The sequence below is a fragment of the Mustela lutreola genome, chromosome X (assembly GCF_030435805.1).
Source record: "Mustela lutreola isolate mMusLut2 chromosome X, mMusLut2.pri, whole genome shotgun sequence".
Classification (NCBI taxonomy): domain Eukaryota; kingdom Metazoa; phylum Chordata; class Mammalia; order Carnivora; family Mustelidae; genus Mustela; species Mustela lutreola.
In genome coordinates, this window is record NC_081308.1 from 116,661,268 (window position 1) to 116,676,630 (window position 15,363).

Genomic DNA, 15,363 nt, shown 5'->3' on the forward strand with positions numbered 1-15,363 from the left:
CATTGTTGAAAGGACTATTTTTCCACCTAATTGCATTTACACCTTTGCCAGAACTCAGCTGTCCATATAAGTGTGGGTCTATTTCTAGATTACATATTATCTTCCATTAACCTATCTCATGACAATACTATACTGTCTTAATTATTGTAGCTTTATCACAAATCTTTAAATCAAATAGCACTAATCCTTCACTTTTTTTTTCATACAGTTTTGCCATTGCATGTCTTTTTCATTTCCAAATGAATTTTAGAATCAGTTATTTTACATATTAAATTTTTTCTTGCTGGGACTTTGCATTTATAGATCAATTTGGGGAGAATTAATATCTTAACAACATTGACTCTTTCAACGCATGAACATGTACCTCTCCATTACTCAGATTGGCTGTAATTTATCTCAGGACTGTTCTGTAGTTTTTAGTGTACACTTTTTTTAAAAACAAGATTTTTATTTATTTGACACAGAGAAAGAGCGCACAAGAAGGGGGAGAGGCAGGCAGAAGGAGCAGGCTCTCCCCTGAGCAAGGAGCTCCATGCAGGACTCTATCCCATCTATATACTGGTGAGGATGCGAAGAGAGGGGAACCCTCCTACACTGTTGGTCGGAATGCAGGCTGGTGCAACCATTCTGGAAAACAGTGTGGAGGTTCCTCAAAAAACTGAAAATAGAGCTACCCTGTGACCCAGCGATTGCACTACTGGGTATGTATTCTAAAGATACAAACGTGGTGCTCTGAAGGGGCACGTGCACCTGAATGATTATAGCAGCAATGTCCACAATAGCCAAACTATGGAAAGAACCTAGATGTTCATCAACAGATGAATGGATAGAGAACATGTGGTATATATATACAATGGAATACTATGCAGCCATCAAAAGAAATGAAATCTTGCCATTTGTGATGACGTGGAGGGAACTAGAAGGTATTATGCTTAGCGAAATAAGTCAATCAGAGAAAGACAGCTATCATATGATCTCCCTGATATGAGGAAGTGGAGATGCAATGTGGGGGGTTTGGGGGGTAGGAAAAGAAAAAATGAAAGAAGATGGGATCGGGCGGGAGACAAACCATAAAAGACTCAATCTCAAAAAACAGACTGAGGGTTGCTGGGGGGAGGGGAGACGGGAGAGGGTGGTGGGGATATGGACATTGGGGAGGGTGTGTGCTATGATGAATGCTGTGAAATGTGTAGACCTGGCAATTCACAGACCTGTATGCCTGGGGATAAAAATACATTATATGTTTATTAAAATTAATTAATTAATTAATTAATCTTTAAAAAATAAAGATAAATCTTAAAGTCATGTAAAAAATAAACCAAAAAACACTAAGTATTTGGCTCTCCCTTCTCCAAGTGCACCTGGCTCCGCTCTCATCTCTGAAGACCTAGGGTCCTGGGACCCTCTGGCCCCGCCCCTCACAGGCCGCCCACCCTCCACGGACCAACGGACCCGCCCCTCAAATCTGACCCTGCCTCCTGGAGCGGCCATTGGGCATGACGCTCCCGCGTTCGCTCCCATACAAGCGCACCGCCCCCGCGATCGCGCCTGCGCTCTAGCGACCACTCGTACCAGTGGGCGGAGCCCATAGAGGCCACGCCCCCGGACCCGTGCCCGCCACCGCGCACACGCGCTTCCCGCCACACCTCCCCGCCCACCGCGGCCAGCCCCGCCTAACAGTGCCCAGCAGCGCGAGCGCGGCGCGATGGACGGCAGGGTGCAGCTGATCAAGGCCCTCCTGGCCCTGCCCCTGCGGCCCCAGACCCGGCGGTGGAGGAACCCGATTCCCTTCCCCGAGACGTTTGACGGCGACACCGACCGGCTGCCGGAGTTCATCGTGCAGACGGGCGCCTACATGTTGGTGGACGAGACCCTGTTCTCCAGCGACGCCCTGAAGGTGACGTTCCTCATCACCCGCCTGACCGGGCCGGCCCTGCAGTGGGTGATCCCCTACATCAGGAAGGAGAGCCCCCTCCTCAATGATTACCGGGGCTTCCTGGCCGAGATGAAGCGGGTGTTTGGCTGGGTGGAGGACGAAGACTTCTAGGCTGGGAGCCCCTCAGGCCTGGGGGCGGGTGCTCGGGGAGGGTCCGCCGCGCCCGCCGCCGCCGCCGCCGCCGCCGCCGCCGCCGCCGCGGCAGCCCAGATGGCCGCGGGCGTCGCCCGCCCCGCCGCGCCTCCCGCCCCCCCCCACCTTCGCCGCGCTCGAGTGGCCGCGCTCTCCCCCGCGCTGCTGTCCCCTCCCGCGTAGTGCTTGCCTTTGTTCCAGGAATAGCGCTCCAGGTCCCCGCCGCTGCCTCTGGGCCTGCCTCCGGAGCGCGCCGCCGCCCTGTGCGGCCAGCCGGGCCCCTCCCGTGCGCACTTGGACTGGGGCCCGCGCTCCAGCTGCGGGCCGGGCTCCCGTTACACACCCGCCAGACCACCCACCGCCCGGCCGCCGCGGGCCGCCTCCGCCAGACTGACCGCCAGGCCTGCAGCGCGCCACCCAGACACCGCGCTGCCACCGCCGTCCACCGCGGTCCACCGCGCGCCCTCGACGGCCTGGGGCCCCAGCGATGTGGGCTCAGCCAAGAAGTGTCTGAGCCGGCCGCGGCCCCTGGACAGTGACTCCAGCAGCTCGCCACCCACCACGTCCCCCGTCCCCTAGGGGCGGGCCGGCCTCTCACCTGCGGCGGGACCCGTCGCCCCCTCCTCCCAGAGACCTCTTCTGCTCCTGCCAGATGGCGGCCAGGTCCCAGGGGTGCCTGGCAGCCAGATCCAGCCGCTCGTTTTCTTTCTCCCGTGGACCTGTTCGTTTTGCCCAGAACCCAGTTCTCTTCTCAGTTCGCAGCTGTCTCTCTGAGGTGTGCCTTTTGTTCCATACAGTAGTTAAGCCCTGCACTCTGCCCAGCTCTTCTACACTACCTGGACAAACGTCTTTTCCTTCTTTTCAATAAATGTCAGACGCTATTAAAAAGAATTTGAGTCTCGGTGAATGGGGCACCCCTGCCTCCCCGGGCTGGTGCGCGGGGTCCGTGGGTGTCGTTGAGCAGGCGTGTCCCCTGCCGCTCTGTGGCTGAGGTGGACTCTGACGTGATGAAACACAGCAGGGGGTCGTGTGGTGGTCCTGGGGACGCACACCCCATCCGCTGTCTTTGGGGCCCACGTGCTGACCCTTCCAATCCAGTCAGCTCCATCCCTCAAGAAGTGGACCTCCATCTGAGTTTGGCCAAGGGGTTATCAGGAAAAGGCAGCTGGGAAGCTTCTGGAAAACATCTCCTCCTTTCCAAAAAGCCGCTTGAAGGTGCAACACCTTTCTGTGACAAATCAGGAATCCCACACATATGTTGCTGAACACCCGTCAAATTTTATTTAATGCATTATTCAGGGACTCAGCAGAGTGACAGGTTCTTTAGTAAACGCATTTACATTTATAAAGCCTTGATTGTGTGAGTAGAGGAGAAGGGAATGCAGAAGTGTGATTGTTAATTTAGCACAAACCTGGCTGATGAACTACAGGACAATAAAATGCATGTTTCTCTTTTCCTGAGAAAAGCCTCCGCTAACTCTGCTGTGGCTGGAAAAGTTAGATATCCCCTTAGAGTCCGAGAAAAGGCAGGGGAACCTTAGTGCTACAAGGCGGCACTAAGTCATCTCTGCCTCATTTCTAATTGGTGAGTTTTCAAGAACATGCAAAGGAATTCATCGTACCAGTGTTTTTTTCCTTTTTCACTTTTTCCCTTCTCTCCATCTGTCTGTTTTTTTTTTTTAATTTTTGTTTGTTTTTTTGACAGAGACAGCGAGAGAGAGAACACAGGCAGGGGGAGTGTGAGAGGGAGAAGAAGGCTCCCCGTTGAGCAGGGAGCCTGATGCAGAACTCAATCCCAGGACCCTGGGTTCATGACCTGAGCGGAAGGCAGAGGCTTAACGACTGAGCCACCCAGGCACACCTCTCTGTTTTTTTGAACAGGTAAACTTTTGCCATATGTGTGTGGTTGTTCATAGGCTGTATGTGGAGCCAGAGGAACATCTCTGTTATGTATGTGATAGTGTTTTCCTTCCAAGAAATCATGGAAGCATCATTTACTTTCAGTTTGGCTTGTAATAAATCAAAGTCTTGCAATCAGAGGTTATTTTTTGGTTACTTATAAAATAAAGTTGTCACGGTTCACAGAGTTCTTAACACCATTGAGAGCTGGCTAATTATGAGGTCCCAAGTCGAGGTGCTAGCTGTTGACTTTCCTGCATGAGTTTCAAGGTGACTGTGTTCAGCACATTCACTGTTTGGTTATAAACATAGACCCTGCTTATTTGGTTGGAAAGTGTTTGGAAACAGTTTATCTATAATCGGTCTAGCATATTCACTTTGATCTGTGTCCACCTGGCTGGAGAAGTGGGTAGAATGGGCAGGGAATTCTGGGTATCCTTCGAACAATGTCCTTAACCCTACTTCCTCTTCCAACCAAAGCACCCTGCAGTTTTCTTCTTCCTGCCAGGGTGGCTGTGTTAGGGATCATTCCTTCATCTACTCCAGTTGTATCATCTCCAGTCATCTTTCGTGCTGAAAATGTCTCTGAGAGGGTTTAGTATGCAAGAATGAATCATGCACACTTTTGCAAGAGTCCATAAAGGGACAAAGGAATGGCATTTGTAAGGAAGGAAGGTGGTTCTTTCTCTTCACTTTGTCATCTGACCACTCTGCCTTATAGCTGTCATTCTGTTTCCCTGACCTCCTCCTAAAACTTGACTCAATTTCCACAGAAAAGCCTTACCTTAGAAAGAGGGAGTGATAGACTGACAAAAGGGAAGATGACTATAAGAGGGGCAAGAGAAATGCCTGACCTTTTATTTATTTATTGTTGGTGGTTGGGGCCAATAATGACTTAAAACCCGTCATTAGGACATGACACAAATTTCGTGATGAATCCACAAAAATTTAAAATGGGAACAAAGTGGGCTTTGGGTGATTCCATGTCCTGAGTTTTGGTCCCAGGGGAATCATAGTAGAACATAGTCGTGAAATGGCCTTCTCCTCCCTTAGCCCCAGAGTGCTGAGTGTATCCCCATATCCAGAGGCAGCCCTAGGGCAGAGACACAGTAGGAAGGGAATTCTAAATGGACCCTTCGTGAGTATCTCTGACCTATCTGTCCACCAGAGACTTGGAGCCTAAGGGACAAGCAGAGGCAGTTCCAGAAATCGGAGGCGCGTTGGAGCTCCCTCCAGGAGCGTATGCAATGGTCTGGCGCCCTGCTTGCTTTTTCAGGGGTTGAGACACTGCTGTGTCTTCCATCATGGAGCCACTGCAACTACTTAGGTACTTCATCAAGCTGTTCTGAGCAGTAATAAGTCTAAAATGAAATCCCACATCTGTGCCTGGGTGGCTCAGTTGGTTGGGCGGCTGCCTTCGGCTCAGGTCAGGATCCTGGAGTCGTGTATCGAGTCCCATGTCGGGCTTTCCCGCTCAGCAGGAGCTTCTCACTCTGACCCTCTCCCTTCTCGTGTACGTGCGCACTCTCTATCAAATAAATAAATAAATAAATCTTTTTTTAAAAAGTAAAATAAAATGAAGTCCCACATCTCATGGAACCAGGTGGGGAAAGGACAGAGATCAATCCAAACACTCTCAATGAGGGGCGCCTGGCTGGCTCAGTGTGTTAAGCCTCTGCCTTCAGCTCAGGTCATGATCCCAGGATCCTGAGATAGAGCCTCACATGGAGCTCTGCTCAGCGGAGAGCCAGCTTACCCTTCTCTCTCTGCCTGCCTCTCTGCCTACTTGTGATCTCTCTCTCTCTGTCAAGTAAATAAATAAAATATATTTTTTTAAAAACCCCGTACTCAATGAGAATAAAGCCCCTCATGACCTCAAAGTATTTAATGGCCTGAGGAAACGGTCACGACTGAACAGTAAGGGGAAAAACCAGTGTACTGAACAATCAAAACTTGGTGAGGGCACCGGTACCCTTTGACCCGACCACCCCTGCAGGTCATCACCCAGTCCGTACTGCAAGACCCAGGACTTGGCATTTCTGTGTGCGGGGGAACCTTCAACACTGTGATGAGGAGTGGGGTTAAGAGAAGCCACTTTGGCTGGATTCTGCAGTGCTGACCCCATCCCAAAGCTGCTCCTTCCCTTCCCTTGGTTCCTTTTGGTCCTCGTGCTGTCACACCGCTGTCCCCCACTCATCCCCAGGGCTCCTCACGCCCACGCTCTCACGGGTCCCTCACCGACAGTCGCCAAGTCCTTTCTGCCCTGGTTCTCCCTTCAGTGGGTCGCTTCTTCTCCAGCCCTGAGTCACCAGCCCCAGTTCCCATCACCTGCCCTCCTTAGCTTTGGGACTGCAGACGCCCTGGCGCCAGCAGACTCTGGGACCTCTTTTCCTCTTCCTGCTCTTGGTGCTTCTCTATGTCTGCTGGCAGCCGACAGCCTGTCATCAGATGACCAAAGGGGGGAACATTTAGAATTTCAACACCCCTTTGGACCGACAGCTACAGTAAGCCTATTAATTTGGGCCTGGAGGTAAAGACTGCAGTAGAGGACAGCCTATTTACTTACACTCGAAGTAAACATGTTCTTAGTAAGATCATTAGGCTAGATCCCTAAAATTACTATACAGATTCAAGTCCATATAATGTATTAACTATTTTGACCTGTCAAAATCTCATAATTTGTTTTCAAATTATGTTCTTGCTAGTAATGTAAAGAATAACTCTTAGCCTCCGTTGTTATTAAATTTGTAATTTTCCAGTAAGAGGCAGAGTATCCCGATGATAGTCTTTCCCTCAGCAAAATGCTCTTTCGTTTCACCTCTGTCATCAGAAGATGAGGCTCTTATTTATTGTTTTTGACGATGTTATTTATTTATTTGGCAGAGAGACAGCGAGAGAGGGAACACAAGTAGGGGGAGGGGGAGAGTGAGAAGCGGGATTCCCACCAAGCAGGGAGCCCGATGCAGGGCTCGATCCCAGGACCCTGGGACCATGACCTGAGCCGAAGGCAGACACCCAACAACTGAGCTACCCATGTGCCCCGAGGCTTTTTTAAAATTGTTTTTTCATATTTTATTTATTTATTTGAGAGAGAGAGAGAGAGCATGCAAATGAGAGAGTGAGAGAGACCACGAGCAGGGCGAGGGGCAGAGAAGCAGACTCCCCACCCAGCAGGGAGCCTGATGCACCCCAAGATGAGGCTTTTAGAAAATAGTTACTTTCTCCCTCTCCTCTCCTCTTCTCTCCTTTACGGTAATCAAGACAATTGGAACCCTTAGGCTTCCACTTTCCAGCCCCACTTTTGTCTCCCCAGTGATGGGGCTGATAGAGACAGATGACATCAGAAAGCATGGGAATAATTCAGCTAGGAATTTTTGTCATGTTTAGGTCTCTATAAGGAGCAATATTTAACTTATAATGTGAAAGCCTATCAACCCACTTTCACATATTGGATGCTAAATGACATTTTAGGGATGAAGACAATGGTGAAGTTAAATTTAGACCTTTTCAAAATCCAGAGAGTTGTGCAAACACTGAGGTGTTCCCCTCTGCCCAAAAGAAGGAAAGCAAGGACGTTCAAGTAATGACTTAGCAGAGTTGCCAAGTACAATGCTGAATGAAAAAGAAATGACACCTGCCCGTAAGATACTCAGAGAAGATAAAAGGATCAGACATCAAACAAAACTTCAGATGGGGGCGCCTGGGTGGCTCAGTGGGTTAAAGCCTCTGCCTTCGGCTCAGGTCATGATCCCAGGGTCCTGGGATCGAGCCCCACATCGGGCTCTCTGTTTGGCGAGGAGCCTGCTTCCCCCTCTCTCTCTGCCTGCCTCTCTGCCTACTTGTGATCTCTGTCTGTCAAATAAATAAATAAAAACTTAAAAAAAAAAAAAAAACCTTCATATGTAACCGCCCACAAACGTGAAGCCCACATTCACATTCACCAAGAAATCCTAAGCAGGAGATTTGGTCTAAAGTGATTCTGAAATGGTTCTGTAGAGGATATAAGGTTAAGGTTAAGCAATATGAGGGTGGCTCAGTTGATCAAGCATCTGCCTTTGGCTCCAGTAATGATCCCAGTGTTCTGGGATCGAGCCCCACATCGGGCTCCCTGCTCTCCCTCTTCTGCCTGCTGCTCCCCCTGCTTGAGCTCATTCTCTCTCATTCTTTCTCTCTAAAGTAAATAAAAATCTTTAAAAATTAAAAAAAAAAAGTTGGGGCACCTAGATGGCTCAGATGGTTAAATGCCTGCCTTTGGCTCAGGTCATGATCCCAGGGTCCTGAGATCAAGCCCCATGTTGGGCTCCCGGATCAGTGGGGAGTCTGCTTCTTCCTCTCCCTCTGCCTCTCTCCCTGCTCATACTCTCTCTCTATCTCTCTGTATCAAATGAATAACTTAAAAAAAAACTTAAAAAAATAAATAAATGAAGATTAAGGGATAGGAACATTCAAATTGACTTTCCATGTCAAGGATTATCTATAATCCTCTGCTCTGGTTTGTTCTGTTTTCACAGAATCACACAGATGGCCTGTTTTGGGAGCCAAAGTCGGGTACAGGTAACACCTTGACTGCTTCCATCCTTCTCAGCTCTTTCTTGTACTATCATTACTTGTATGGGAGTATCACTCCGGCTGGACCCAGAGTCCATCTCACCTCAACCACCAAGTTGTCTCCCAAGTGAGTTTAATGGATCTTCTGTGTATGTCCAGTTAGACCACTGGGTTCATCAAGGAGGATGCTCTTTGGCAACCCTAGAACCCCAGAGCACTATGGGCCATTTAAACCCACTACTGAGGGTACCTGGGTGGCTCAGTTGGTTAAGGAACTGCCTTCAGCTCAGGTCATGATCCTGGAGTCCCAGGATCGAGTCCCACAACAGGCTCCCTGCTCAGTGGGGAGTCTGCTTCTTCCTCTGACCTCTCCCCTCTCATGTTCTTTCTCTCTCATTCCTGTCTCTCTCCCAGATAAATAAATAAAATCTTCTAAAAATAAAATTAAATAAATTCATTCACTATTGAATGAATTGACATCCATACAATTTGTGTGATCAAGGCTATAAAGATGAGGAGCAAAGAATTTGCTGTGTGAGTAGCCCTAGGATCAGGACCAGCCCCATCCACTGCGCCTACAAGAAACCATGCTGATCTCTAGTACTTACAAGTACTGAGGACTCGCATGTATTGAGCTTCTACTGTGTATAAAGAAATGTTAGATGTGCCTTGTGCACTTGACTTTATTTCATTATCAACTTAAGAGGAAGTCCATGTTTCTGTATACTCTTTTAGAATAGCGAAGCTAGAAGGAGAAACAGGGATTGACAAACAAAAGAATATACTCCAGGGGTGCCTGGGTGGCTCAGTGAGTTAAGCCTCCGCCTTCGGCTCAGGTCATGATCTCAGGGTCCTGGGATCGAGCCCCACATTGAGCTCTCTGCTCAGCAGGGAGCCTGCTTCTCTCTCTCTCTCTCTCTCTCTGTGTGTGTGTGTGTGTGTGTGTGTGTGCACGCCTGCCTCTCTGCCTACCAGTGATTTCTCTGTCACATAAATAAATAAAATCTTTAAAAAAAAAAAAAAAGAATATACTGCACGTATTTTAAGCAGGTGTATTTGAGTACTTAGAGCAAAAAACTACAGGAAGGGCTGGAAAGCTATAGGAAGAGCTGTCATATTATTTGTCATGTATTAAGAGCATGTCATATTATTTGTCATGTATTAAGAGTATTAAAACTAGGGCCCACTGAAGCAGATGCTATTAACGTTCTGTCTCTCTCCCACTTCGAACTCTTGACCACATTCGTGCGCATCAGCTTCTCTTGTGCTTTTCCACCCAATAGCCTGTATTTGTGGCTCCTCGTCTGCCACAGGCTACCAGCATCCCCTTTGTTAGCAAGCTTAGAGAGCTGGGGGCTAAGGATTTCAGTTCTCCAGAGTACAGCCTTTAGCTAATGACCAATAGATGTGTAGTTATAAAAAACCTGAGCTCTCAATGGGACAAGCCTGAGGTGTGACCCACATGGTCTGCAGAGTTCCTCTGTTGGATTTTGTCAAGTGACCCCCTGTGGGACTTTGCTTGATACCAAGATACTGCTTTGCTTTCTTCCCTTACTCCCCATCAGTGTATTTTGGGGGGGGGACCACTTATTGATGTATCACTTTTGCATGAATTCTTGGTCAAAGTCAGCTTACAGGGAATCCAATTTAAAGGCACTGCCAAGTTGTTTCCCAAAATATTTCTTGGGGCACCTGGGAGGCTCAGTTGGTTAAGTGTCTGTCTTCGGCTTAGGTCATGATCCCAGAGTCCTGGGACCAAGCCCGGCATCAGGCTCCCTGCTCAGTGGGGACCCTGCTTTTCCCTTTGCCTCTGTCCCCACCATTAGCGCTCTCTCTATTGCACTCACTCTTACCCTTGGCCTATCTCAAATAAATAAATAAAATCTTAACAAAAATAAAGTCATCTCTACCCCCAACATGGGGCTCAATCTCACAACCCCAAGATCAAGAGTGGTGTGCCCTACCACCTGAGTCAGCCAGGCACCCCCATCTATTGTTTTTAATCTTTAAATTAAATATGTGTACTATTCCTTGTGTATATTTAGTCACATATTTACCTCTTTAAAATTTTTTAAGACTTTTTAAAAAAGATTTTATCAATTTATTTTACAGACAGAAATCACAAGTAGGCAGAGAGGCAGACAGAGAGGGGGAGGAAGCAGGCTCCCCGCTGAGCAGAGAGCCCGATGCGGGGCTCAATCCCAGGACCCTGAGATCATGACCTGAGCCAAAGGCAGCAGCTTTAACCCACTGAGCCACCCAGGTGCCCCTAAAAATTATTTTTTTAAGATTTATTTTTTTATGTTGAGAGAGAGACAGAGAGAGCACAGGTTGGGGAAGGGGTGGAGAGATGGAGGGACATGGAGAAAGAATTTCAAGCAGGCTCCACACCCGGTGCAGAGCCCGATGTAGGGCTTGATCTCATGACCCTGAGATCCTGACCAGAGCCGAAATCAACAGTTGGAGTCTTAACTGACTGAGCCAGCCAGGTGCCCCAAAAGTCATTTTTGAGTCTCTCATTTATAGAATTGCCGAGATCTTTGATTTTCCACACAGTAATCCTCTACGTGCCCAAGATGGTAGTGATACAATGGTTCTTAGGAAACTATTCTAGTTTCATTTTCTGAGACTTTTTTTCTTCGTTCGTGGGTATCAGTTCTGCAAGTTCTGATATAGGTGCTTGAGCTCTGCACACGAGCTGGCAGTGAGTCTGTCACAATGGCCACCTGGCCAGTGACAATTTATAAGACTATGACTTATTGGGGTGCCTGGGTGGCTCATTGGGTTAAGCCTCTGCGTTCAGCTTAGGTCATGATCTCAGGGTCCTGGGATTGAACCCTGCATCAGGCTCTCTGCTCAGTGGGGATCCTGCTTCCCGCTCCCCCTCTCTCTGCCCCCGCTGCTCTGCCTACTTGTGATCTCTGTCAAATAAATAAATAAAATATTTTTTTTAAAAAAACTATGATATATTGTAATTGTAAGAAACACCCAGCTATCAGAGAGGTCAAAATGTGAAAAATTTGAGTCATAGAATTGATGAAAACAGTATTATTCTGTGGTCTTCCAGCTTCCATTTTGACTGTTCATAAATCAGCTATTGGCCTAATTTTGTGTTTCTTTGTTGGTTGTTTTGAAGATATTCTCTTTGTATTTGATGTTCTGTTTCTCTTCTGTTTATCTAAATGGGCATTCCTTTTCTCATATTTAAAAAAATTGAGATATAAATTACATCCAGTAAAGGATGAAAATTTCAAGTGTACAGCTAGATGAATTTTTACATTTGTACACATCAGGGTAACCACTGCCCACATCAATGTATACACTATTTCCGACATTCAAAAATGGTTTCTCATGCCCCCTTTCAGATGATGCCCCTCAAGGGTAAACTGTCTTCTGACTCCTATCACCAATGGTAAGTTTTACCCGTTTTCAAACTCCTCATATATAGTGTGTATTCTGTGTGTCTATGAGATTTATCTGTGCTGTGTATTTCAAGGATCTATTATTTATCAAAGTGTAGGCTGATGGTTCTATAGTGATATCTCATTGAATTTTTTATTTGCATTTATATTATTACTAATGATATTGAGTACCTCTTTTTTTAAGATTTTATTTATTTATTTGGGGGGGCACAAGCACGGGGAGCAGCAGGCAGAGGGAGAAGCAGGCTCCCTGCTGAGCAAGGAGTGCGACGGGGAACTCGATCCCAGGACTTTGGGATCATGACCTGAGCCAAAGGCAGATGCTTAACCAACTAAGCCACCCAGGCGTCCCGAGTACCTCTTTAAAAAAAAAAAAAAAAAGATTTTAGGGCACCTGGGTGGCTCAGTTGTTAAGCGCCTGCCTTTGGCTCAGGTCATGATTTCAGAGTCCTGGGATCAAGTCCCCCATTGGACTCCTTGCTCAGCAGGGAGCCTGCTTCTCCCTCTCCCTGCTTATGCCCTCTTGCTCTCTCTCTCTATGTAAAATAAATAAATAAAATCTTAAAGAATAAAATAAAAAAATTCAAAGATTTTTTCTTTTTTTTTTTTAAGGAATTCTACACCCAGTGTGGGACTCAAACTCAAAACTCGAGATCAAGAGTCACTCGCTCTACTGACTGAACCAGCCAGGTACCCCTCGAGTACCTCTTTCTATGTTTATGGGACACTTTGTTACCCTCTTTTATGAAATGTCCGTTCAAAAATTTCACCTGTTCTTTAAATTGGTTTATCTTCTCAGTGATTGATGGCAGTTCTTCATATATTTTTGAGGTTAATACTCTAGCCAAAGACCATAAGGAACACACATAATTGAACAATTTGGGTGTGTTACTCATTGCAGCAAGGGAGAACAGAAACCATAAAGAACCATGGGCTATTTCAGTAGGAAACTTACTGAATGAATTATTTTGGCTTGTGTTAAGTGATTTGGGAGAGGGTTTTTAAAAAGTGGGGGTTTGTTCTGGATTGGATGCTATCGGGAAGTGGGGGAAATTCTATGATTGAGCGTCTTAATAAATTTTTTTTTTTTAGATTTTATTTATTTATTTGACAGAGAGAGATCACAAGTAGGCAGAGAGGCAGGCAGAGAGAGAGAGAGGAGGAAGCAGGCTCCCTGCCGAGCAGAGAGCCCGATGCGGAACTCGATCCCAGGACCCTGAGATCATGACCTGAGCCGAAGGCAGCGGCTTAACCCACTGAGCCACCCAGGCGCCCCGAGCGTCTTAATAAATTTTATCACTAGGGAGGATAGACTTGGAATTTGTGCTTTTTACATCTTATTTAAGAAATCTTTGTCAAACCTAATATCATAAAGATATTCTCCTGTATTTTCTTCTAAAACCTTAATCGTTTTAACTTTCACTTTCATATTTTGTTTATAATCCATACTGAATTAATTTTTATATGTTGGGAGGTGGGGGCCAATGATTATTTCTATAATATGGATATCTAATTGACCTAGTAACATTTCATGAAAAGACCATTCTTTCCCTACTTAATTGAGGTGGTGTCTTTGTCATAAATCTGGTGATCATTTAAGTGTGGATTTCTCTTTTTTTAATTATTTTTATTTTTGAAGATTTTATTTTTAAGTAACCCCTATACCCACCATGTGACTCGAACTCACAACCCCAAGATCAATAATCACCTGCTCCACACACTGAGCCAGCCCGGAACCCAACTTTTGTGAATTTTAAAATTATCATCTACACTTTAAAACGAAGACAAGAGGGGGGAGAAGGACCAGTGGAAATGTATATATCTGTGCATATGCGGATTCATTTAACTACTGGTAATACGTTGTTTCCAGTGTTTGGTTACTACAAACAGGGCTACTGCTTAGGGTCCTGTAGTTACTCACTTCTGCCGTGCCTCTTACCGAGCCAGTGACTGACGCTGCAGTCTAGCCCCCAACTCCGCCCATCAAGCCAAAGAATGGGACTGCGTCCGTCCGCACTCACTGAGGGCGACTCCTTTTTTTAAGCATAAAAATATTATGCGTTTGCCCCGCGGTGCACGCATGAGGCTGCTTCCACCACCAGGGGGCACCTTTTATTATTGTCCACCAAGGAGCCATGCGGCTTAGCAGAGGCCTCAATTATATACACATTTTTTTTTTTTTTAATACTGCAGTCAACATCGTACTGAATTGCTGGTCACTCGGGCCTGTATGTCATAAACTTTACAAGAGATTGCCACGTTCATCGCCAATTTCGTTGCACACCGCCACAAGCATTTTATGAGAATTCTCATTGCCTCATATCCCTTCCACACTTGATGTCATTATGTTTACTTCTGCCAATCTAATAGTTTTGAAGTCGGACCCCATTTTCCCCCATTTCAGATCTGTCTGGGAGCGTCCTGGTTGGCGACCACGTGGCGATTTGGTGAGAATGGTGCGCTCTGAGAGGGCCCCTTCCCACACACCTTGCCCTCTGCGTCTCTTCCCTCTGGCTGTCCCTGAGTTATAACGTTTGACAATAAACCCGTGATGTCATGCTCAGAAAAGGCCATGTGAGAACACAGCAAGATGGTGACCCTATAGAAATCAGAGAGAGAGCCCTCAGGAGAAACTGAATCTGCCCTCCCCATGATCTGGAACTTTCAACCTCCACAACCGTGAGAAAGAAATATCTGTTGTTTAAGTTAAAACACACACACACACACACAGACACACACACACACCCTGATTACCAATGCGATTGTGCATCTTTTCAAATGTGCCTCATTTAGAACTGATTGTCCATGAATCTTTTGGATATCCTTCCATTTGCCCTTGTCTAACTCCTCTCCCCCACCCTGCTCTGTGTCCAGTAGGCTGACCTTCTGCGACTGCATGAATGACTCCCTTGTCCTCTGGCTTCTGTTGAGGTTGTTGAGTTGTTAAATTGTTGAGGTCCTTGGGTTCTGGTTGAGTCTGGCCAACGAGAGAGCTTCGTGTCTATCAGATGGAGAGTGGGCTGTGGCTGAGTTTCTTAACCAAAGACCACAAATGCTCTCCAGCAATTCTCTTTATTTTCAAAGTATTATTTATTGTATTGAAGGACGGTTGATACACAACGTTACATTAGTTCCAGGTGTACAACATAGTGACTGGACGAGTCTATACGTTCTGCTGTGCTCCCCACAATCTGTCCCCTACAGCGCCATTACAATACCACTGACTCTGTTCCCTATGTCGTGCCTCTTGTCCCCATGACTTATTCATTCCCAGATTGGAAGCCTGTACCTCCCACTCCCCTTCACCCATGTTACCCATCCCCCACTCCTCTCTCCTCTGGCAACCATCAGTTTGATCTCTGGATTTAGGGATTTCTGCCCTTTTTTTGTTTCTTTGTTCGTTTTTTTGGATTCCGCATATACGGG

At 46.8% G+C, this 15,363-nt stretch overlaps 2 protein-coding genes across 2 annotated transcripts; both read left to right on the top strand.

Annotated features, from left to right (window-relative positions):
* The first annotated feature begins 1,659 nt into the window (after positions 1–1,659).
* On the top strand, positions 1,660–2,959 carry RTL8C (retrotransposon Gag like 8C). Its single transcript, XM_059157661.1, has one exon. The coding sequence runs from the start codon at positions 1,706–1,708 to the stop codon at positions 2,045–2,047; it is 342 nt and encodes a 113-aa protein (XP_059013644.1). The 5' UTR covers positions 1,660–1,705; the 3' UTR covers positions 2,048–2,959.
* On the top strand, positions 2,147–2,647 carry LOC131821076 (uncharacterized). The gene is made up of 2 exons (XM_059156846.1): positions 2,147–2,247; positions 2,386–2,647. Exons 1-2 carry the CDS (start codon positions 2,147–2,149, stop codon positions 2,645–2,647), a joined length of 363 nt encoding a protein of 120 aa, XP_059012829.1.
* Positions 2,960–15,363: the final 12,404 nt, after the last annotated feature.